This window comes from Typopeltis vanoorti, chromosome 9 (genome assembly GCF_054136105.1).
Source record: "Typopeltis vanoorti isolate ZY-2024b chromosome 9, IOZ_Tvanoo_1.0, whole genome shotgun sequence".
Lineage (NCBI taxonomy): Eukaryota > Metazoa > Arthropoda > Arachnida > Uropygi > Thelyphonidae > Typopeltis > Typopeltis vanoorti.
In genome coordinates, this window is record NC_143557.1 from 4,968,936 (window position 1) to 4,993,619 (window position 24,684).

Sequence of the window (24,684 nt, forward strand, 5' to 3'; positions counted from 1 at the left end):
CATTATACTGAAAAAAGTTTATTGTTTATTATTTGTGGAATCAAATATATCTCTAAGTCTCTCTTCCTTTTCCTTAACAAGTTCAAAACACTGTTCAAGATTTTTAACCTTTTTCTTGTATGCTGTTTCTTTCAAATTATCTTTAAGGCCAAGCCTAAATTGATTAAACAGCAACCATTCTAAAGCGGATTTCTCTTCAGATGAAACATTAAATTTATCAGCAATGCTCCAAAGTCTGTGGTAATACTCTGAAATTCATTACTACCTTGAATGCACTGATGAATTTTCCAAATGTTAGGCCCTAATTCTCTTACACTTGAAAATTATGATATTAGTAAACTCTTAAATGTTGCATAACTGTCAGTGTCTCTCAGTAAAGGAGATGTATTTAAGAATGTTTTGGCTTTGCCCAATAATTTACTGCGAAGTATAATCAACAAATGAAAATCTGACCATTTTCCTAAATCTCTAATTTTTTCTGCATACTTAAAAAATGTTTCTATGTTTTCACTACTATCACCTGAGAAAGAAGGTATTACTAAAGTTGGATTAATTAACCTAAAAAATTCCTCATCTTTAACTGAAGAAACTTCACAACTATAATTGCTATCTCCTGTAGCCATTTTACTTGAGTCAAGATTTATTTTCTGGATTCTAAAAATAAGTTAAGTCACAAACAATCCTGTCGACTGCACCATTGTAAAAATAGGAGATTTTAATTAAATATTATTTTAATCCTTTTATTAATCCTACCAGCTGTGCCATTGTTTAAATATAGGATTTTTATTTATTTTATTTAATCTCTTTTTCTGATAATTATTTTTTTAATTCCAAGTGTACCTATATATGCACAATTGGTGCAATGACCCCCTTTTTTACTATTGCTTTCAGAATACAAATAAATCACTGACTAAAAAAAAAAAAAAAAAAAAAAAAAAAAAAAAAAAAAAAAAAAAAAAAAAAAAAAATCGGCTAACACCTTTTTATTCCTGTATACGGGGAGTAGGCGAGACCATTTAGCCCTATCTAACTTTTGGAGACTAGGTGGGCAGTTCAATCTCCACTGCTACCAATCAGAGATAGATGGCCCAAGGCTATCACTAATTAAGCGGCTCACAGTGAAGAGAGATGGCTCAAATGTGCCGCCATCTCGTGGTCCCTAACACAATATATTTAATGTCTGAAAATAATGTGGGTTCTACAGTCGATTTTCTTGAGTTTACGGGACGAAAAACCCGCTTGCCTGTACCAGAGATCGACTAACTTCGGAACCGGTCGAAAAAAGGCTTAGAAAAATTTCCTCTAGTCGACGACTAGACTCGAAATCAAGTCTTCCTTCGTGCGGCCAAGCGCCGTGGTGTACAAACGCCACATCCACTGAGCTACACAGGCTACATTACTGATTCAAGACCAAAATACAAAATAAATGCATTTAATAAAACAAAAACAATATATATATACACTTCAAACAACTTTATATAACCATAACTAACTACAGAATTAATTGGATCCAAGGCCTTTTTTAAAATAAACTTACACTTAAGACTAGACTGTCAAGGCCCTTTTCCGAAGATATATGACTTTATTCTTCATTTTCACAGGATCGTTACTCATCACTCATGTAGCACACATTAATTCTTCCTGACTTAATTCTGTCTCTTTTTAGAAGAAATAATAGTTAAATCCGGCATCCTTAATCTTCCTAATCAGAGTTTCTTCGAACATTCCTTTAAAACGTAAATAGCAATTTCTTCTTTTATTCACTAATGCTTATTGACAGTCTTAACTCTTCCACTTTAAAAGAAGTCACAGTTCTACGATTCCCTTTTCGGAACCTACTATAAATCTTCCAATTAGCGTTTCCTCCAATATTCTTTTTAAAATGCCAATAGCAATATTTCCCTTTTATTTATCAATACTTATTCCACTTTAAAACTTCATAGTTCCACGATTCCTTTTTCAGAATATACCTATTAATTTTCTTCCAACTGTCACATAAAAAAACTCAAATTCCTCCGAATCTAAATGTCTGCCAGCTTGCGTTCTAATTTTACACCTGTTACTTTGATACCGAACGCTTTCTGTCAGCTGTCAATCACACATCAAACTTCTTAGCATGCGCACTCCATGAAAATGGCAAGCAAGAAACTAGGTATAATGGCTGACACGTTGTCTCTGTTAGCGACAAGAGAATGTCTTCATAAAACACAACTTAATATTTTAAAATACTATAAAATTTTTTAAAGTAATACAATTATTCAAATCCGGTAAGTACATAAACTTTAACTGCTTTACATATCATTTTTGACAAAACAATTTCAATAACGGGCACATTGCCGACAATGCATGTTATGAAAATAAAATTAATAAACATTCTAACGTAAACAATACGTAAAAATATTTGTTTATATGGACAGCTTGGGGAGGTGGAGGGAGAGAGAGAGAGAGAAACCACAACTAATTCCTTGATGTGATAGCAAAAACAAGAAACTATTACAAAAAAATTGAGAAGCTCTAACTTAACAATTTAAGGATATATCTGTGATTCATTGACCATAATTTATTATTTCAGTTACCTTTAAACTTATCAGGGTCACTTAAGGGTAAAAGTCAAATAGCTGTGAGGAGACCTTCACCTTTCAGGAATGCAGAGAACCGAGTGGGACTTCTGAGCTAATGTTCCAATCCTCACCATAATGTGGTGAACCCCGATAGTAGATATCTATTGGGTACAAGGATGGGCTGGCAATCTGTGACTTAGCCGACCAAACTGTACTCTCTATTGGCATAAAACTACAAATGATGGTACAACATGATGACATTTCATGCCTGTTGGGCATCATGCCAGTTAACCAAAACCCCACTATTTTCATCAGGAAACCAGGGCAAACAGTGAAAAGTCAGTTATTACAACAAGAACCAACTCAATATCTTGAAAAAGTAGAAAAAACACAATGTCAGAAGAACTAAAAGTAGCAACCATCGATATAAGGAGTATTAATGGAAAGGAAATCAAACTTTCAGAAGAATTGGAAATATACCGCATGGACATAATTGGCATTACTGAGACAAAGAAGACAAAGACAGGTAAAATCTTACTAAAAATAAGTATAGGATGTTATATTCAAGCAATAATGATCAAGGAAAGGAAGGAGTAGTGAGAGCCTTCAACAACAAGCATGAAGATAAACTTCTTGATTGGAAGGCAGTTTCAAGAGAGTTACGTGGGTAAACTACAAAATGCGGAAATGGACAACGAAACTTATTTGTGCCTATGGTGTCACAGAAGGTTCTTCAAAGGAAGAAGTGGAAAGTCATAAAAACAGGCAGCCGACATTAAAAAAAAAAAAAGAAAAAAAAAGTGGTCCTTGTTGGAGATCTGGACAGCAGAGTAGAAAATGAATCCCACCAAGCATATACGATTGTTCTGAAAAAAATTGAGAAAAGGACAAGGCTAATAATAATGGTAAATATTTTGCTGAACATCTGTGCAGGACGTAAATTAGTCATTACTAACACCATGTTCAACATAAAGACGCCCACAAGTTCACATGAAGAGAAGACACAAGAAATAAAAAAAGTCTCATTGACTAGGTTATAGTTGAAAGTGATATCTTCCTGCTGGTTCAGGATACAAAATGTACAGAGGATTTGAAACTGGAAGTGACAATTACTTAGTGCTAAGTAGGATGAAAATGAAGATCACATTGAAAAGAACAGCTTGTAAGAAAGTTTAAAAAAAAATTAAAGTTGATTAGCTTTTACAGGTGAACAGTAGACTAGACTATGCAAGCATTATTAATGAAAAAAATGAAACAGACTGAAAACAAGAACCTAGAATCGCAGTGGCAAACTCTGAAAAAGACATTGTTTTAGCTAGGAAGGTATGTGGTGACATTGTCTGGAAGGATAGAAAAATATGAACCTCACAGTGGACACAAGAAGTCAGTCACAGAAAAGAGGAAAGCATACTGAAAGTTCCTAGCAGTAAGTCGACAGACACCTTAAAAGAATACAAAGAAAAATGTAAGAGACCTAAGATGTGTGTAGAAGTAGCTAAACAAGTCATTGAAAGACTGGTAAGAACACAGAAAATAAATACAGGAATACCTTGTATAGTGCGGTTTTGAACAACGCGGTTTTTATTATTACACTTATTATTACACTAACATTGTCAACACTGACCGGCGACTCCCGGGTGCCGCAAGTGACAGTCGAGAGCCACGTTTATGCAGTAGTTATTCGATTGGCTCTCACGTAGACACGTTCTTTCCCAGCGGCATTTTATTATTTACGTTAATATTAGTATTTAATAGTTTTTATTATTTAAGAATGAGTGAAAAGAGACAAAACAAACGAGACACTGTTGGAGCTACACAGATGATTAAATTTTTAACGCTGACGAGACTGGCTTGTTCTGAAAAAGAATGCCATCGCGCACATTTCTAGCAGAGAAGAAAAAAAACACAAGCTGGGTATAAAGTGTCAAAAGACCGATTGACATTTTTACTAGAAGGTAATGAATGCATCAGGTGATTTAAAATTGAAGCCACTGTTAGTGTACAGAGCAGAAAACCCAAGAGCTCTTAAGGACTTTACAAAGAACAATTTACCTTTTCATTGGTGTTCGAATAAAAAAGCGTGGGTGACTCATTCAATTTTCAAAGACTGGTTTAAAACTTGTTTTTGCGCTTAAGTTAAAAGCTATTGTAAAAAAAATTATATTCCTTTCAAAATTTTGCTTTTATTCGACAATGCGCCAGGCCATCCAACTCTATTGACTGACTTGGATGAAAATGTCAAGATTCATTTTTTCCCTCCAAACACAACATCAATTCTGCAGCCAATGGATCAAGGCGTTATCTCCACTTTCGAGGCTTACTATTTTAGACGAACTTTTGCTCAAGATTCTTGATTCTTGGACTTTTGAGTGAATTTCGGAAGAAATTTAACATAAAAGATGAAATTCAAAATATTTATGAATCTTGGCAAGAGGTGAGTCAAAGCAACATGAGAGGCTTTATTGCCTTTGCGACACAGAAAGACGAAATCTCAACAGAAATTGTGCAGATGGGCAAAGATCTTGGTTTTACAAGTTTAGATTGTAACAATGTGAATGAATGTATTGATTCTTATTCAAATGATCTGGATGATGAAACCCTTTTGGAGTTGGAACAACAATGAGCCTATGAAGCAGATGAAGACGAAGATGACCCCACTGAATGGTTGAAGAATTTTCTTTTTCTGACCTTTCAACTTTTGTGAGAAAAATCGACAAAGCTTCCGACTTTCTCATAAATGCCAACCCGAATTTGGAAAGAAGCATCAAAGCGAGACAAAGTCTCAATAATGCCATCAAATGCTACAGAGATCTAGTACTTGAAGAGACAAGGATGGTTCCACGAACACTAAAAGACTACTTTAGTAAAAAGTAAAATTACTGTATGCTAAAATTGAAGCAATATTTGTTTTGTTTTCTACAACTTTTATATCAGTTTAAAAGGATTTTATTTGTTATTTAGTTATTATTAGTTATTTTATTGGTTAATAAAAATAACATTTTTTTTTTCATTTTTAAACATTTTTATTATCCTAAATTTTTGTAATAAATTAAATTGAAAACCTGAAAACCAACCCCAACTCAACATCACCAGAGTTAAAGATCAGTACTATCAACGTAAGAAACCTGAATGGCAAAGAAATGGAACTAGCTGAGGAATTAGATAAGTACCAGATCGACATAATAGGGGTGACTGAAACAAAAAAGACCAAAACTGGTGAGATCTTTCAGCAATAAATACAAAATGTTATATTCAAGCAATGACAATCAAGGAAAAGAAGGAGTAGCCATAGTATTCAACACAAAATATGAGGATAATCTTCTTGAATGGCAGTCAGTCTCAAGTAGAGTAATGTGGGCAAATATGAGAATGGGGAACTGGATAATGAGACTTATTTGTGCCTATGGTCCAACAGAAGGTTCTACTAAGGTAGAAGTGGAGGAATTTTTTGAGGCTTTAGAAAAAGCAACTGACACAATGAAAAAGGAAAAGTTGGTCCTTGTTGGGGATCTAAATAGCAGAGTAGGAAATGATTGTGAGACATACAAAAATATTTTGGGAAAATCTGGAGAAAAGAGCAAAGCTAATAATAATGGCAAATATCTGTTGGATTTCTGTCAGGACATGGACTGGTTATTACTAACAACATGTTCCAACATAAAAATGTGCACAAATTCACATGGAGAGAAGAGGCTAGGAATAAGAAATGTCTCATTGACTATGTTATTGTTGATAGTGATGTTTTCTCCCTGGTGCAGGACACCAGAGTGTACAGAGGATTTGAAATTGGAAGTGATCACTATTTAGTCTTGAGCAGGATAAAATTGAATTTCATATTGAAAAGAATAACACGTAAGAAAGTTTTAAAGCGAATAAAAGTTGAACAGCTCTCAGATGTGAACTGCAGACTAAAATACACAAAGATTATTGAAAAAAAAATGAAAGAGTTTGAGAACAGGAACAAAACCTTGGAAATTCAGTGGCAAACTCTGAAGAAAACATTGATTGATTCTGGCAGAGAGGCATGTGGTGAGGTTGTCTGCAAGGATAAAAAAATCAGAACTCCCTGGTGGATACAGGTAGTTAAAGAGGCAGTGAAGGAAAAGAAGAAAGCATATCAAAAGTTCCTGTCAAATAAGTCAGCTTGTGCTCTTAGAGAATACAGAGACAAATGCAGGAATGCTAAACACTGTGTAAAACTAGCTAAACAAAAGTCATCGGAGGACTTTGGCAAGAATATAGAAAATAATTATCAAGAAGGTGACAAAATATTCTGGAGGTTGTTGAAGAAGCTTAGGAATGGAGGAAAGAGTGCTGTAAAAGGAATTAGAGATGATAAAGGTGAAATGAAAACAGGAGAAAAAGATATCCTTGAAGTATGGAGTAATTACTTTGAAAAACTGCTAAATGAAACAAGCAGTGATGATAGCACAGTGGTAAAAAACACTGACCAGGCATGTAGTCAGGAATACATATCCATACTTGAAGTAGAAAAGGCCATCCAAGGCTTGAAATGTGGAAAGGCAGCTGGAGTAGATGATATTCGACCAGAAATGCTGAAGTATGGTGGTATAAGAGTCTTACAGTGGCTGCACTGCATAGTTCAGAAAGCCTGGACAGAGGGACGAATTCCCAATGATTGGAGTAAAGCTCTCATAGTACCCATACATAAAAAGGGAAATAAAACTGAATGTGAGAATTACAGAGGTATTTCCCTACTGAGTGTTCCTGGCAAGATCTATGCAAGTATACTTGAGAAACGGTTGAGAAGAATTGTGGAAGAAAAGCTTGGTGAAGAACAAGCTGGATTCAGGCCAAACAGAGGCTGTCAGGATCAGATCTTCACTTTACGACAAATAGTCGAGAAAGCATGGGAATATAACAAAGATCTGTATTTAAGTTTTGTCGATTTGGAAAAGGCATATGATAAGGTGCCAAGAGAGAAGCTATTCAATACGCTGCAGTTATATGGTGTCAATGGGGCATTATATCAAGCAATACTTAGTCTTTATTTGAGTTGTAAGTCAGCAGTTAGAATTGAAGGAAGTACAGGAAGATGGTTTAATGTTAAATCTTTTGTGAGACAAGGATGTACATTATCCCCTCTGTTATTCATTATCTATATGGATCACATTATGAAGGAAAGTGGTATTAAACATGATATCAGAATTGGAGATGTTAATGTCAGCTCTTTGCTTTATGCAGACAATGTTATACTTCTAAATAAATCTGCTACAAGTCTGCAAGATTCTCTGACTAAATTGAATAGTTGTTGTAATAGATATGGTATGAGGGTCAGCAATAAAAAGACAAAGACAATGAAAATAGGCAGAATCATTGAAAATGTCAACTGTTTTGTGAATGAGAACCTGTGGAACAAGTCAAACATTTCAGCTACTTAGGCACAATTTTTACTGAAGATGGTAAATTAAATATAGAAATAGACAACAAAATCAGCAAAGCTGGTATGGTGGGAAGTCAATTGAATAAATTCATATGGAATAAGATAGAAATTAGTCGGAACACTAAATTAGCTGTATACAAGACAGTGTTCAAACCAGTTTTAACTTATGGATCTGAGAGCTGGGTCAGAAGTAAAACACTTGACCAAAGACTAGAGACTGCAGATATGAGAGTCCTGAGAAAGATTATAGGCATGAACAGATGGCATCAATGGCAATATCATATTAAAAACGAGGATATTAGGAAAGAACTTGATATTGTCAGCATCCAAGAATGTGTTAGCAGAGCTAATATCAGGTGGTATGGTCACCTAAACAGAATGGGCGAGGAAAGATTAGCAAAACAAGTGTTCTCTGCCAGGTTGGCAGCAAAATGACCCAGAGGAAAACCAAGATATAGGTGGATTGATACGGTACAAAGTGCCTTAGATGATAGAAATATAAGATCTGATAATGTTGGAGTCTTGACAAGTAACAGACTGATTTGGAGGAAAATTGTAGATAGGAAGTTAGTAATGATATAATTTTTTCATGTAGTACTGTCATATCCTGTACACCCCTTATGGGTACATGGCAGGAATTTGATGATGATGAAAACCTTTATAAATAGACCTCAAACAATGTGGTTTTGCATTGCGCGGCCTCTTCTTGGAACCAATTAACCGCACTATACAAGGTATTCCTCTATCAGGAATACCAAGCTATTTTAAATATAAACCTGGTTTTAATCCATTTCCCAAGTAAGAAAACAGACCAGTAAGTGAAGTTTGCACCTGCAAGTAGTGCAAGTCTGGGTAACCCGCACTACTTAGACGATATTTGATCAGAAATGCTTAAGTATGGAAGTATAAAGTTTTGCAGTGGCTACACTGCACAATTCAGAAAGCTTGGTCAGAGGGTCGAATAGCTATTGGAGTAAAGCTCTCATAGTTCCCATTTATAAAAAAGGGGCAAAAAGCTGAATGTGAGAATTACAGAGGAATTTCTCTACTAAGTGTTCAAGGTAAGATTTATGTAAGCATATCTGAAAGGAGTTTGAGATAGATTGTGGAAGAGAAGCGTGGAGAAGAACAAGCTAGGTTCAGGCTGAATAGAGATAGGTTGTGAAGACCAGATTTTCACTTTACATGACAAATAGTTAAGAAATAATGGGAATGTGATAAAGATCTGTATTTAAGTTTTGTAGATCTGGAATATGCATACGATGAGGTACCCAGAGAGAAAAGCTTTCCAAAACACTACAATTATATGGGGTAAATGGAATATACACAGCAATACATAGTATATTTAAGTTGCCAGTCAGCAGTTAAAATTGAAATATACAGAGGAAGATGGTTTGATGTAAAATCAGGAGCATCCATTATTTCCATTCTTATTCATCTATTTGGATGACATTATAATAGAAAGTGGCATTAAGTCTGATATTAAAATTCGACATGTCAAACTTAGTTTTTTGTCTTATGCAGATGTTGTACTCCTAAACTCATCTACTAAAAATATCAAAATAGGCAGGAATATAGAAAAATTCAGCTGCATTCTGAATGGAGAGCTTAAAGAACAAGTAGAAGTAAAATATTTCAGCTATTTAGGCACAGATTTTAGTGAAGATGGCAAGTTAAATCTGGAAATAGACAACAGGATATGCAAAGTTGGTATAATGGGGAGAGGCAGTTGAATAAATTTATATGGAATAAGACAGAAATTAGTCAAAATACAAACTATAACCAGTTTTAAGTTATGGATCTGAGAGTTCTGAGAAAAATTAGGGGAGTGAACTGATAGTAGCAATGGCAGAATCATATTAAAAATGAAGTATTAGAAAAGAACTATGCATTTTTAATATTCAGGAATGTATTAACAGAGTTAATCTAAGATGGTGTGGCCACTTAAATAGAATGAATAAGGAAAGGTTAGAAACAAAGGTTTGATGCCAAGATGGCAGGAAAGAAGAACCAGAGGTTCTCTTTAATCAATCATCCACTTAGACCTTTGTCTAAGGTCTAGGTGGATGATCAATTCAGCCATTAGAAACACAATATGTTAGATATTAATATAATTAAGTAATAGACTAATTTGGAGTAAAATTATTGATAGGAGATATATAAATACAGTAAAACCTCATTTTTACGTTCCCGCAATTTACGCTTTTCTGCCATTTATGTCATTTTCCGTCGGTCCCGTCTTAAGCCTTTCTTACGATTAGCCTATTCTTACGATATATTGTTTTCCCACCATTATCAACTTGATGTGGACGTTATTTCCCGTGATTTGCATTTTCTTGAGTGGCAATACTGATTTTTGAATCAATTTCATCTCACTCAAATTGATTTCTGCAGAAATCTGTGCATTTCTGTTCCCAGATAGCATTGCTTTTGGCTGTAGTCTCGTTTCCACCATCACGGTGACCTGCACATTTGCAGCAGTGATGTACTGATGAGTGATACCGTGATTTTTCAATCACAGAACGAATTGATATTGCAGAATTTTTGCTACGTAATTTAGTGCATCATAGTTGCTTTCGAGTTGCAGTGGTGGATGACCCATGTTAGTAACGTGGAGAAAAAAAGACAGAAAATGTATTTCGGTAGAAGAAAAGATGGCAATTCTGTGACATGTAGATTGGCATGCCAGAACACGTGTGCAATTAGCAAAAGATCGTGGACTCTCCGTGTCCACTTTGAACACAATAGTAAAAAACAGGTCAAGCATTGAATTCAATGCAAAGCAATCTGGCTATGTCAAAAAAACGAAAATATATCCGGACATTGACATATGATGAATTGGATAAACGTGTGGCAGAGTGGTTTGTTTCTATGAGAGCATCAGGTATTCCAGTCAATGGTACTATACTCTGAGTGAATGCCCTTGAATTTGCTGCAAGGTTGGGGATTAATGGTTTTACTGCGTCAAATGGATGGATTGATCGTTTCAAGACTTGTTACAATATTGTGTATAATCAAGTGTGTGGAGAAAGTAATAGTGTTGCAGGGGAAACTGTTAACCAGTGGAAACATGAACTAAAGACTATTATTCAGGACTACGAACTGAAAAATATTTTCAACATTGATGAAACTGGGCTCTTTTATAACCTTCTGCCAAGTAAAACATTGTGTTTTAAAGGAGAGAAGTGTCACGGTGAAAAACTCAGCAGAGGTTAACTGTTTTGATCATGGTCAATGCTGATGGATCAGAAAAATTACCTCCACTGTTAAATTAAAAACGCCAAGGTGTTTTAAGAACGTGAAAAATCTGCCTGCTAAGTATGATGCCAACAGCATAACATGATGACCAGCATCTTCACATCCACCATGCATGCTCTGGATACTAAAATGGGGGCAAATCACTGCAAAATACTACTACTGCTAGACAAATGTCCTGCACTCCCTGAAGATCTGCAGCTCGGAAACATTAGGGGAAAGAAGAACACCACATCGGTGTTCTTTCCCCTAATTGTACAAGTGAGCTTTAGTCATTAGATCTGGGCATCATCCATGCATTTAAATGGAAATGTAGAAAAATGCTTGTCGAAAAAGCTGTGTTTATGCATGATAATGGTATGGACCCAAAACAAATGACCATATCAATCCTTGATGACATGCATTATGTAGCCAAAGCATGGTGCTCCTGAAACCATATCCAACTGTTTCCAGAAGGCAGGAGTTAAGTTTGTGGAAGAGGAGGAACAACTACAGGAGGAAGATATGTCAGAGCCCAACAACTGGTATGTGATGTGATGAATGAGTCTTCCTCTTTTCAAGACTATGTTTATGTTGATGTGATCACATCAATGGTACCAAGTGTAGAAGACATCCTTTCCAACCACCTTGGTGAAGAAGAGGAGGAGGAAGTGGTTGAAGAAGACTGTGATCAAGAATCTACCATCCCTAGTAAAGAAGCTAACTCTGTTTTGAGGCAGTATATTGCAAGTGCATCAAGAGACAATGGGGCATTTAATGCCTTATACATTGTGGAGAGGCAGGTGGAACTTATAAGAGTGCAAAAAACTCAAAAACAATCAACAATTAAAGATATTTTTAAATAGATAAATGTAAGTAATTGTAAATTCATTTATTTTCAGTTATTAAATTTTGTAATTTAGTATGTAGAGTCACATAGTAGTAGTAAGTCATCTTTTAGCCTTTTTTAAATGTTTTTTACATTTCCAGCTATTTACACTTTTTTTTCCCCATCAGTCCCCTGGAAATTGTAAAAAAGGGTTTTACTGTAATTATAATTATAAAAACTTATTCATGTAATTCTCTGATCATAATGCCAACACCCCTTGAAGGTAGTACATATCATGAAATTGATGATTAAAATTATTGGTCATCTTTTATTATTTGGTCCTCTCTAACTCTTTGAAAGATAGCAGATAAGTTTAGTGAAATTTTCATAACGGACTGGATCTCACTGTTTGCTTACTGTAATTTTATTTGCAATTTTTCCAAAAAAAAATGGAATCCAAAATATCAATTCAGCATGCTTAGCATGGAATTCTGTAAAAAGTGTCTCTAAGCAGAACTGTAATGTCATCTTCAGGAGTTATTACTATGATCATCACCATTAGAGATCTCCAGGGAGTCAAGAACTCATCAAGGGAAGCAATATATCACCCACACCAGATGCTACACCATCTCTTAACCTCATTCACATTAGATGCACTCATGCTTAAACAGGCAGACTGTTCTACTCACAAACTACTCTGGGAGAGAAAAATCTAGTTCTCATCCTGTTCTTAATGAACACAAACTGAACATCCACAGCTGCCCCTTTGTCCACATAATGAAAAATCTCATCAACTTGGATACTATAACACTATCAGAAGTTTATAGACTTAAACAATATCACTCCTCTTTCTGTTTACCAATGTCTGTAGTCCACATACTCTCAATCTGTTCTCATATCTACATTTTAGGAAGCAGGTGGATGAAGTAACAGAGCTCTGAGGAGCACATGCATTAATAGGAAAATCTCTGAAGAGAGAACACCATCATAACACTAAGTAAGCAACCTTGAGAGAAAACTTCAATCCAATTACAAAGGGAGGAAGGCAGACCATAAGATGGTAATTTGTTGAGATCTCAGTGCTAAACCAAATCAAATGCATTAGAAATGTCAAGAACACCATATCATATGCTTTTTCCAAGTTCAACAAAGCTGAAGCAGAGATCCTTAATATATTCCTATTTCTCAGCTATTTTTCATAAGACAAAAATTTGGTCTTTGTTGTAATCCATTTCACCTAAATTCAGCTTGGTCTTCAATAATTTTTCTTCACCTCTTCTTGAGCGTGTCTGCATAAATCATTCCTGGAAATCAGTAGTCAATTCTGTTTTGTTTGAGACTGTTTTAGTAACTGATTTTCCAATTTGTCCTGATTCACTGATGAAGGTAACAGAACTTTGTATAGAAGGGTAATATTTCAGTCCACTTTAATTATGTCAGATGTTTTACTATCATAATGTATATGTAGTTTGAAGAAGTATAATTTGGTTGATTGACTAAGTTCTGAATTGCAAGTCCATCCTTATTCCTCCACCATCTACATAGATATCTAGTAACTGCATGTATAATATGAAGATCAGTGGGAAATGGGTAAGAAGCTTCAGTGAGTTCTGTGCATTTCTTATAGGCAATGTGGAGGAAATCTCCAAGATATTTAGTCATGTTCCATGAAACTTCACTTAGTCTGATATTACAATTTGCATTTCTAGAGTTGCAAGCATCTTGTGCTTACTTTATATTTTTGTGCTTCTGGAAGTAAATACCAGATAAACTGATAGATCTTAACATTTTAAATTGAATATAAACTGTTGTATGTACAATTTGATAACACTAAATATGTGTAATCTAAGGATATCACATTTTAAGAAGAGTTAAAATGTTAGATTAATACTAACTTGATCGACTTGGTATGTGCGTTGCTGAAACATTTGTCTTGTTCTCTGGATATAAAGAAGAATATTGGAAAAGGTGCGAATGGCATCTGCATACCGCCTCATCATCATATATGCAAAACCAACATAGTAATAAGTCGTAATTTGACATGCAGGTACACGTGAATACAGACTCTGAAAAGGTTATACACAGTTAAATGAAAACTGTTTACATAATTAACTCCAGCATAGAAACAAGATTAAAGTATGTATATGCAATAAAAACTTAAAACTACAAATTTTTTGTATTTAGATGAATTGATATATACTGAGTATATATCTGATCTCACGTGATAACATTTACAATGTTTAAATTTCAGTCAATTCCATTTCATGATTTTCTGAAGTACTTTTTTATTTTTATTTTTATTTTTTTAAATATATATTCCACCCAGTTCAAATGAGTTTCATTTTCAGTTTGAAACAATGAATTTTTGGGAGATGTTAAGTTTTGACCTCTCCCAGGGACAGATATTTACTTTAGAGAGGAAAGCAGTGAACTATTAGATGTAATGCCAGAGAATAGGCATTTAAACAGAATCACACAATATACAGGGTGATTCTAAATTATTGTTGGGGTTTCTGTGGCCTATAATTTTCAAACCAGAAACAACAGAATATGAAAGTATAACTCAAAAAGCTTTATTTGGAATGTTGTACCCGCTGCATTAATGTCTGGGAGATAATATGATGGCATACTTCAAAATGGCAATTGTGCAAGAGAAAGCAATGTGCACACTTTGGTTTTTTGACACCAAGTCCGTAATCACAATGCAATGTCGGTACAAACTTCGGTATGGAAAACATCCACCTTCATATAATGCTATCAGCCATTGGTTAAAGCAATTTCAAGAAACTGGTAGTGTTCAGCACCAAAAAAGGAACAGGAAGACCAAGCACTTTGCAGGAAGATGTTGATCAAATCTAGGAAGCAATTTGTTGAAGCCCACAAAAATCAACTAGACGAACTTCTTTGCAGTTATGTATACCATAAATCACTGTTTGGAAGGGTGTTCATAACTGCCCTCAATTTTGTTCCTACAAACTGCAGATTGTGCAAGCTTTATAGCCAGATGATAAACCCCACAGTTTCCAATTTACCCAAGACATTTTGTCAAAAGTCAAAGCTGATGAAAATTACCTTTGGAGATGGATATTTAGTCATGAAGCAATGTTTTGTGTATCAGGGAGGGTAGGTCATAACTGCAGAATATGGGATCAGAAAACCCTCACACCATAGGAGTATTTGAAAGAGATAGTACAAAGGTGAATGTCTGGTGTGCTTTGTCATGTTTTGAAGCACTTTTTCTTCTTTGTGACAATGGTGAATTATCTGGACATGCTACAGCTGTATCTATTATATCCATTACTCCAATTGGAAGATCATCGCCAGATGTGGTGTTCCAGCAAGATGGAGCACCAATGTTATTATCACATCAGCTACTTCAGTTATTTAAAAAAAATCTCCGCTGCACCAATTATATCTCAGAAAAGATACTGTTTTTATGCAGTGTTTAGTAAATATACACAAGAGTTCAATCTGATTGGTGCAATGACTTTTAACTCTATTTCTTTTAGAATCCAGAAAATTATTGACTTGAGTCCTATCCTCCTATCCTTCTCCTCTGCTTGGAATGGGTTGAGTCCCTTCCTAACGAGGGGTTACTGGCATATTAATGCAGCTGGTTTGCCACTCCTCTGCTGCATCCCTAAGGGTGATATTCATGACTGTACCTGTGTGTGTACGGGGCCGGTTTGTCTGTATGCGGGATGAAAAACCCCTGCTGTCCACACCAAAGACCGACTAACTTGGGTATGGCTGAGGAAGATCCTTAAGCTCCTCACATCAGCGATGGGAATCGAACCTAGGACACTCCTTCCCCAGGCATATGGTTGTGAAGCTCATAGCCACTAGGCTACCCAGGCAGTAGACTTGAGTACTAAATAAAAAATTTATGCATTTAATGAAACTAAAACATTATATAAATTTTAAATAAAATTACAATTGGATCTAAAATAAGACTTATTATTTAGAAAATATATGCATTTAATGAAACTAAAACATTATATAAATTTTAAATAAAATTACAATTGGATCTAAAATAAGACTTATTATTTAGAATAACACTTATTCTAAAATAAATCTACACTTTAGAGATTTTCTTATCTTAAAAGAATAAAATCATTCACTCTCTAACTCATTCTATTATTGGGTTTGTTGAACATATACTTAATCATGTCTAATAGACTGAATATTTTTGTTTTTCACAACAAATTTCTTCAAACAACAAATGTTCATTAAAGTCGGTTTCTATGTTAGACCTTTTCTGAAAACATAGAACTACCTCTTCACTTCTATCGAATCCTTTTTTTTTAAAATTTCTTATTTAGCATACACTTTTTTCAATCATTCCTCCTTTTTCACAGGAATATAAATATTCTTACCCCTCACAGTTCAATATGATGCACAAATGACCAATTGTTATTATTTTTTTTTTTTTAAATCAGAGAAAGACAGTTTCTTCCATTATTTCATAAACAGCATATCTAAGTAGAGCTCTTCAAGTTAAGCCACTTTATCCAATAGAATAATAAGTAGATATGGCATCCTTCAAGCAGAAGACAAAACTTTCATATAGCATTTCTTCAAATGTTAAATTACAACGGCTACTCAAATATCTTCTTTTATTTTTTAATCACTTGTTGACAGTCTCAACTCTTCCAGTTTAAAGATTCACAATGCTATGATTCCTTGTCAGGATCTTCTACTAATATGCTCCAGTCTGTCATGATGATGATAGTACTTTTCATTGCTCTTGATTTGAGAAACTTCAGATTTTCCATAACCAATGTAAACACTGATCTCCTCACCATTCTCAAATGCAGAAAACCTAGTGAATTTCAAAGATATGATATATCCTTGAAATTTGCTATTCAGTTGTTTAATGGAAACTTGTGATAGACACAATATTATTTTTAAAATAATAGTTTCACACATGTAAAATAAACTAGAATTTACACTAGATACAGAGTTCACTTGAATCAAACAAAAATGTACTACAATGGGCTAAAATTTGATTGTCTATCTTTTGAATTGTGTGAAGCATTATGCCACTGTCCCAGTCTTAATCGAACAGACTGCATGCCTGTCTCTAAGTTTTGGGAACTGCAACTTTTATTTTATTATTATAATTTTTTAATTGCATAACTACACCTGTGTCCCTGGAGCTTTAACAGTGCTTCCCTCCTACTCACACAGTAGCAACTGAGACATGAGAGCATGCATATGCTGTATGATAAGTCTTGTGTTCATATTTTAAAAGTTGTAGCCTCTTGCTTTATTCCTGAATAGCTCATGTTACTTTGAGCAAAGTATATAGGAGTGTTTAATAAAGTTTAGTTTCCTTTACATGTGTGAACCATGGAAGAAAGATTCAATTTCACTTCCTTAGTTTTGATATTTTTATCATTCAAAATGCTACTTCTCCCATGCTTGACTCTTAACACTATATAAATCCCAAATCTGGCTGATCTTAGAATACTATTCTCGCATTTGGGATGGAGCAACCAAAACCTCACTAAGCAGTCATAATTCTATATACAGAAGAGGGCAATCTGCTGAAGAAGTGACTCCTCTAAGCAACTCTTCCAGTCACTTTCTCATGGGCTCTCTCTGTTTCTGCATTTATGCCTTTCTGTGGTGCCTATGAAAGTACCACAGGAAGGCCACTAACATTGCTCCACTTTGCTTTAATCACGTAAGAACATGAGCAGCTGCTAGTCAACATATGTACAGAGTCCAACACCAAACATATTGAACAAACCACTCATCTTCGTCCTTCATTCCATCTACCTCTATTCATTGGAACAGCTCTTCCCTATACTGTTTTACCCAATGAATGCAACCCTCCAAATGTCAAGAAACAAGAAAATAGATTCCTTCTTTCTCTTTATCCACTTGCCAACACATAATGATGTTATGTTATAGGTCTTGTGATTGCTTTTGTGCATGTCTAGGGTCAATTAAAAAAAAAAAAAAAAAAAGATTAACTTATTATTTTGTTGTCCAACTATTTTGCTTAAAATGGGTATATTTTCTTTGAATACAATGGCTTAGTTTTCCTTCATCCCCTTCAGAAACTGATATATTCTAATTTTTAGTTTATTTTCAAGTTTCTCTAAGCATCACTATCATTTGCAAAGAGGAAAGGTATCTAAATAAAATATTGATGGCATTGAATTATTTTTTATTGTTTATCCTCTACAATTCATTCACATATCATCATCAGCCATTGTCAGTTCACTGCTAGATGCCTTTCCAAGATTACTCCAAAACTGTCTATCCATGGCTCTCCTTTCCCATGTCACTCCTGCAAATATATCATTAAATCCACCATGATTTAGGTTGGCATCGTGGTCGTTTTTCCTCTTGTGGAACCCAATCCAGCACTTCTTTTGTTCATTGCTGATCTTGTCTTCAAGCAATATGCCCACCATTGCCACTTCAGATGTTTCACTCTTCCTATGATATCTGAGACTTTGGTTTGATTTCTTATCCATGTATTCCTTTTGTGATCCATTCTTGTGATACATGCATACTTCTTTCTATACTAAATTGTGTTGTCCTTCATTTTTAAAATTATAAATTTATCATTCACATATATTCCAAATAATACTGGAGAACAGAGGACATGCTTGGGTAAATCCTCCTTACTTTCTGTTCTATCACTTTTTATACATTATTTTCATATATAGACTATAGACAGTGGTTTTACTGAATTTATACATCTGGCTTTTAATTATACTTGTTTGATTTGCCTTGTAAGTGCAGTAGTCCCTTAATTACCCATTTGCAGAAGGGGATCAATTCTCTATTCTGGTAATTGAAAGGATAGTTAACTGAAGGGATAGTTATATATATATATATATATGTGTGTGTGTGTGTGTACACTTCTTGAAAAGAAGTCAATGAACATCCCATGGGAAATATGCATCACAGCTTAACCAGTTACATGTTTGTAGCAGTATAAGTTGGAGGAATATGGTGCTCCCAAGTCAGTGCAACTGTATCCAGGTGAAATGGCTGCAAGAAGGGAACCGATGAGTTTGAAAGTGGCAATGTGATAGGATGCCATGTTGAAGGCATATCATTTGGTAAACTGTTGACAAATTGGACCATCTCGGGTCAACAATCAGTGATATCAAACTGAGATGGAAGTGCAGCTGCTATCTTCCTGCAGCAAACGATTCAGCAGACTCACTAAAGGACCACAGGGTGCTATGAAGGATAATATATAAAATTGTCATTTGGCAGCCAATACTTTTTGTGTGTGGAGTTGAATGTGGAGTTCCAGGCATCGACCGGAACATGGATCTGCACAAAAACATTCAGAACCAAGCTCACGAGTTCGCATAGTAAGACTGCAATATGCAAGCCCCACATTATTCGAACCAACATGCAGCGCTGTCTTCACAGAGCATGTACAATAGGGCGTGGAAGCTTGGAAAGCTGTGTTATGGAGCAATGAATCACACTAAACCCTCTACCAAGCAGATGCCCAATGTCTCTTACCAGTGCATAACCCCAACTATGAAATTCAAAGGTAGCAGTATGATGGTCCAGTTTTGGTGTGGCCTCAGACCTCTGTTTGTGGTGCCACAAATATTGAACTCTGAGAGGTATCTGAACATTCTGGACATTGCAATGCTTCCTGCTTTGTGGCATTTGTACAGAACTGACCATTGTTTCTTTCAGCAAGACAATGCGACTATGTCATGAGGCTGCTGCTGTAACTGCGTGGTTGTGGACTTGAATGTCACTACACTTGATTGGCCTCCACAGAGCCCTAATATCAACCCTATTGAACTTTGGATGAACTAGAGCATCAGGTGAGGTCAAGGGATGTTTGTCACAACAGTCTAGGATCTCATTACATGCCTACCAGAAGAACGGTCAAAAATTAACACTGATTGTTATCCTAAGCTTGTGGAAAGATGATTACAGCAATCATCACAGCAAAAAGATGTCCTACATCTTATTAAGATGGGTGCCACTGCTGTTTGTCCTCAAACTATGGTGTCTGTTGACTTGTTTCCAAACAGTGTATGTGTGTGTGTGTAATTTCAGATATTTTGCATTCATTTATGTTTTCTTTCTCCCTTTTTTTTCACCATGTTTGTAGGAATATCATGAATGAAAACACTCAATTTCCCATATATTTCATTATTCTATAAAGCTAATAAGATAATTAACTAATATAGTGATTTAATAAACTAAAGATCAATTTACTTTTTTGTTCAGCTCAATATTTTCTAAAACTTTGATAGCCTGATAATAATCTCCTAAAAGTGAATGTAGCCGTAAAAGTCCAACCAGACTGAAATAGCCCAACATTTTGTAGAGCAGGTGATGTCCAAACTCTCCAGCTACACTGTCGGGATCACCTGATGAATAAAACAAATAATTAATATATCTTAATCTTAATTAATCTTATAATAATCAAGATATCCACATGGCTGAGATTCTCAACACATCACTTGCCTAGTTAAGTGACCTAATTTCAAAATGCTTTCGATGATTGAACAACTACTCCCTCCACAACACGGGTTAGTTTTTTAAAACTAACCCATGTATTTCAAATACAGAAATGTAGGTACAGTTCAATTACATTTAGTTCATTGTTATAATTATTTGCATTTATGTCAACTTCCTTCAGTTTTGTTTTTTTCTCTGTTTGCAGAGATCAATCTAGTGGTTATTACTGCTATTTTCTGGAAAATTTCTATCAGTTGTATATTTTATTTCTCTTCAGTGTTAAGCTCAATGCCTTGTCACATCCAGGCTAATGGGATTTGTCCAATTAATTCTCTAGTTAATCTTATCTACACATTGTTATATTTGATGGTTAAGTTCTCTGGCTGGTTTGTTTTGCAGAGAACAAAGTGTGGAAGAGATTTCTGGAAGAAAATCTCCATCTTCAAATAAAACACACCTTTTTTTTTTTTTTATAAATTTCTCTCCATTCTAAATGGGTTCTTCTGAACCAGCGTTCTTGTTACTAAGTGTGCAGTGGAAGAAAAAGCTCTGCTATCACTGCCTACGAATAGTAGACTCAGTTCTCTCAAAGCGGGTTCCTCTCTTTATGAACAGAATTTGAACCCTTACCTATTTCACAGAAATTTCCTATTTCTATTTTTGTTTTTACCATGCAAAGTGATACAAGGTGAAAACACTCAGCCGCAAGGATCACCTTACATTTACAAAATAAAAATTTACATAAAATATATGATACTGCATTTCCCTAAATACACCCCATGGCACTATTAAAAAAATAATAAATACATAAAAAATCAACTAAAAATTAAAGTGCAAGCTTATTCCTTGCTTTACTTCTTGCATGCTCACATGCTGTTGTCACAACTCTCATGTACCTGTTTCACCATTAATCAAATTTCCTAAGAGAATGAATGCCCTTGCAATCCGTCACTGTTACTGAAAAACTAGATATAAGAAGAAAAAGAGATTATGAACTATGCTGCTTCTAGCAAGTATGACACCACCAAATATTCCACAGTAATACTGGGAAAAAATAAGTGCTGAAAAGCAGAAAAAGCAAAACAGTTCTGCTTGTGCAGAAAAGGAAATTCCTCGAAAGTGAAGAAACACTTTGTATGAGCAGTTTAGGTAAATGGTTTCAACTGAAACATGCCAATAGCAAAAAACACAGAAGATTTTGAGATAGTTTTTGAGAGGAAAACTAGAATCTCCTCATGGCTTTCATATACATGTGAAGAAAAATTCATATGCTTTCAGCAATATATTTTCAGTTTGCAAAAGTATTCCTACAGACTGTATTAACAAATGGCAATTCATCAAATAAACAATTTGGCAAACCACAGCTCAGTGCACCACAATTCTTTGCAAATGCAACTGATCAAAAAAAAAAAAATCACCAATAATTTTTGATTAATAATTTTATAATTATTATTATTATTCAGGCCTCCATGGAATCAAAAGGCTTGTCGCAGGAGGTCCTTCCTAGGAAGCACAGTCTATCAAGACTCATCGTGGGTGGTCCTTTTTAGGAAACACAAAGTCTATCATACCACTCCTTAAACTCAATGACCGTTCTCGCTCTCACCACTCTATCAGGCAATGCATTCCATGGTTCAACCACCCTCCATGCAAAGAAACCACTCCTCACCCTCTTGCTCACAGTTTCCTTTCGTAACTTCCAGGGATGGGCCCTTGTCATCACTCCTTCACGCTGTTCAACCAAGCAAAAGAACTCCCCAGTAAACACCTCTCAACAGCTTAAAAGCCTCAATCATATCACCTCTCCTTCTTCTATCTACCAAACTCTGCAGTCTACATTCCATCAGCTGATCCTCATAACTAACATTGTACAGTCCTGAAACAATCTTTGTTATCCGCCTTTGTACCCTTTCCACAGTTAATTTATCCCCTTCAAATCCTGGGGACCAAATCTGTGAACAATAGTCTAAGTGTGGTCTGATCAGAGTCTTATACAATGGAATGATAACTCTTATCTCTGCTGGTCAGTGTCCTTCTCATTATTGCAGCAATCCTCTGTGTTACCTTCACCACCTTTGCAATATGTTTCCTAAATTTCAGGTTTATATCAATCATCAACCCCAGATCTCGTCTCCCCTACTTCCTCCAGTATAGCTCCTCCAATACAGTATGCAGTGTCCCAAACCTGAAGACCTTACATTTTGCTGCATTAAACCGACACCCCCCCCCATTCATTTGCCCATCTGTCTAGCTTATTCAAATCCTCTTGCAGGGCTACCACATCTGCACTGTTACTAATAAAACTTCCCAGCTTCACATCATCTGCAAACAACTGACTATTCCCTTGCAATCCACTGACAATGTCATTGATATAAAGGTTAAACAGTATAGGTCCCAGTACTGAGCACTGTGGGATCCCACTTGTAACCGTCTGCCTCCTTGAAACTGCCCCACCATACACAACAATCTGATACCTATCGGATAGCCAATCCTGAATCCAGTTGACCAACCTGACATCCAGACCCATATGCTGCAACTTAAATATCAGCTTATCATGTGGCACCCTGTCAAATGCCTTAGCTAAATCCAAGAAAATGGCAGTATATGCCTTTCCCTCATCTACTGCTCTTGTAACTTTATTATAAAAGGCTAACATATTACTAAAACAAGAACACCCCTTTACAAATCCATGTTGACTCTCACAGATAACATTACTCTCATCTGCTCAATGCTGTAAATGGTCCTTCACTGATTTCTCCAAGATCTTAACAACTACTGATGACACACAAACTGGCCTATAATTAGACACTTCTAGTGTGCTACCACCCTTATGCAATGGCACTACCTTCCTTCCATTCCCTGGGCACCTTTCCCGTAGCCAGACTTTCATTGAAAAGCCAGGTCAAAGGAGCTGTCAGTTCTTTAACACCTTCTCTCAAAACTCGTGGTGAAATACCATCCAGTCCCACAGCTTTACTGACATCCAGAGTACTCAGCATCTGGAACACACTCCCCTCCTGCACTTCTAAACCTAAAACCTGCCCTATCCCTCTAGTATTAAAATTTACTCCTCCAGGATGAAATACTCCAATCAAGTGTTTATTGAACAATTCCACTATGTCCTGTACATCAGTCACTCTATTCCAGTTTTTATCCCACAATGTCAATCTTCCACAGTCATAATTCATCGAAAAAGTAATTTTATTGCGAACTATTGTTTAAAAGTATTCGTTAACAATACCTAACATTATTCAAGATACAGACAACAATTGTAAATACTCAGTGAGATGTAATAATTATTTTGTTGTATTTTAGAACAAATTTTCTGCTTTATTGTGTTCATATTGATTTATCTCTAGAGAAGAAATTTCGTTCTAATTTTTTCACAGCAACAACGGTCAGATTGTAATCAAAACTGACAAATTTTAATAAAATTTCATTAAATTTCATCCAGTCAGAGCAAAATTACTAATATCATTTCAAAACTTCTTTATGAAAATGCTATAATAAAATTTGTTGGCAGTTTATTTTGCACTTGATGGACCAAGCTCTCATCACTCCTTGTCTCGTTATCTCCCATAATGCAAAGCACATCTCCTTGCGGACATGTATACTGCTATGCATTAAGGGAAGGGCCACTACCCAGACCGGTTTCGACCTTTATTGAGGTCTCGTCAGTGGGAGGCAGACCAGAGTGGTGATTTACGAGTTGCCAACTGAGTCGAAACCGGTCTAGGTAGTGGCCCTTCCCTTAATGCATAGCAGTATACATGTCCGCAAGGAGATGTGCTTTGCATTATGGGAGATAATGAGACAAGGAGTGATGAGAGCTTGGTCCACTTTTGCTACGAGTTGCGAAGGGATGTACTACCTTACCTCAGCCATGAAGCTATTTTCAGGCACAAACTTTGTTTGCTTACGCTTGGATAAAGGATTAAACTAAATTTACTATAATAAAAGTGATTAAGCTAGAACTAAAACTGAGCTGTGCTGACAATTTTTTGTACAGACAACGTCTTCGAATTCCACTTAGAGAGTTATTGTAATGTATATGTATATTACATATATGCGACAGTACGTTGCGCCCTTCGATTGGAATAGGCCTAAGTTTATTTAATTCTCATCGTGATGGGAGGAATCTTTATATGGACTTTTTCAATCGAAGGTGAGTTAGCCGATCTCATACAGAG

The 24,684-nt window shown here is 35.5% G+C and overlaps 1 protein-coding gene across 1 annotated transcript in view; it reads right to left on the reverse strand.

The window, feature by feature from the left end:
• Window positions 1-24,684, reverse strand: part of eIF3l (eukaryotic translation initiation factor 3 subunit l) — a 310,545-nt gene that overhangs the window by 103,486 nt on the left and 182,375 nt on the right. The window contains exons 10-11 of the mRNA XM_090398519.1: window positions 20,249-20,403; window positions 13,924-14,094 (exon numbers count right to left, since the gene is read on the reverse strand). Coding sequence (XP_090254645.1) covers window positions 13,924-14,094; window positions 20,249-20,403 — 326 coding nt within the window. The remainder of the gene's footprint in view (window positions 1-13,923; window positions 14,095-20,248; window positions 20,404-24,684) is intronic.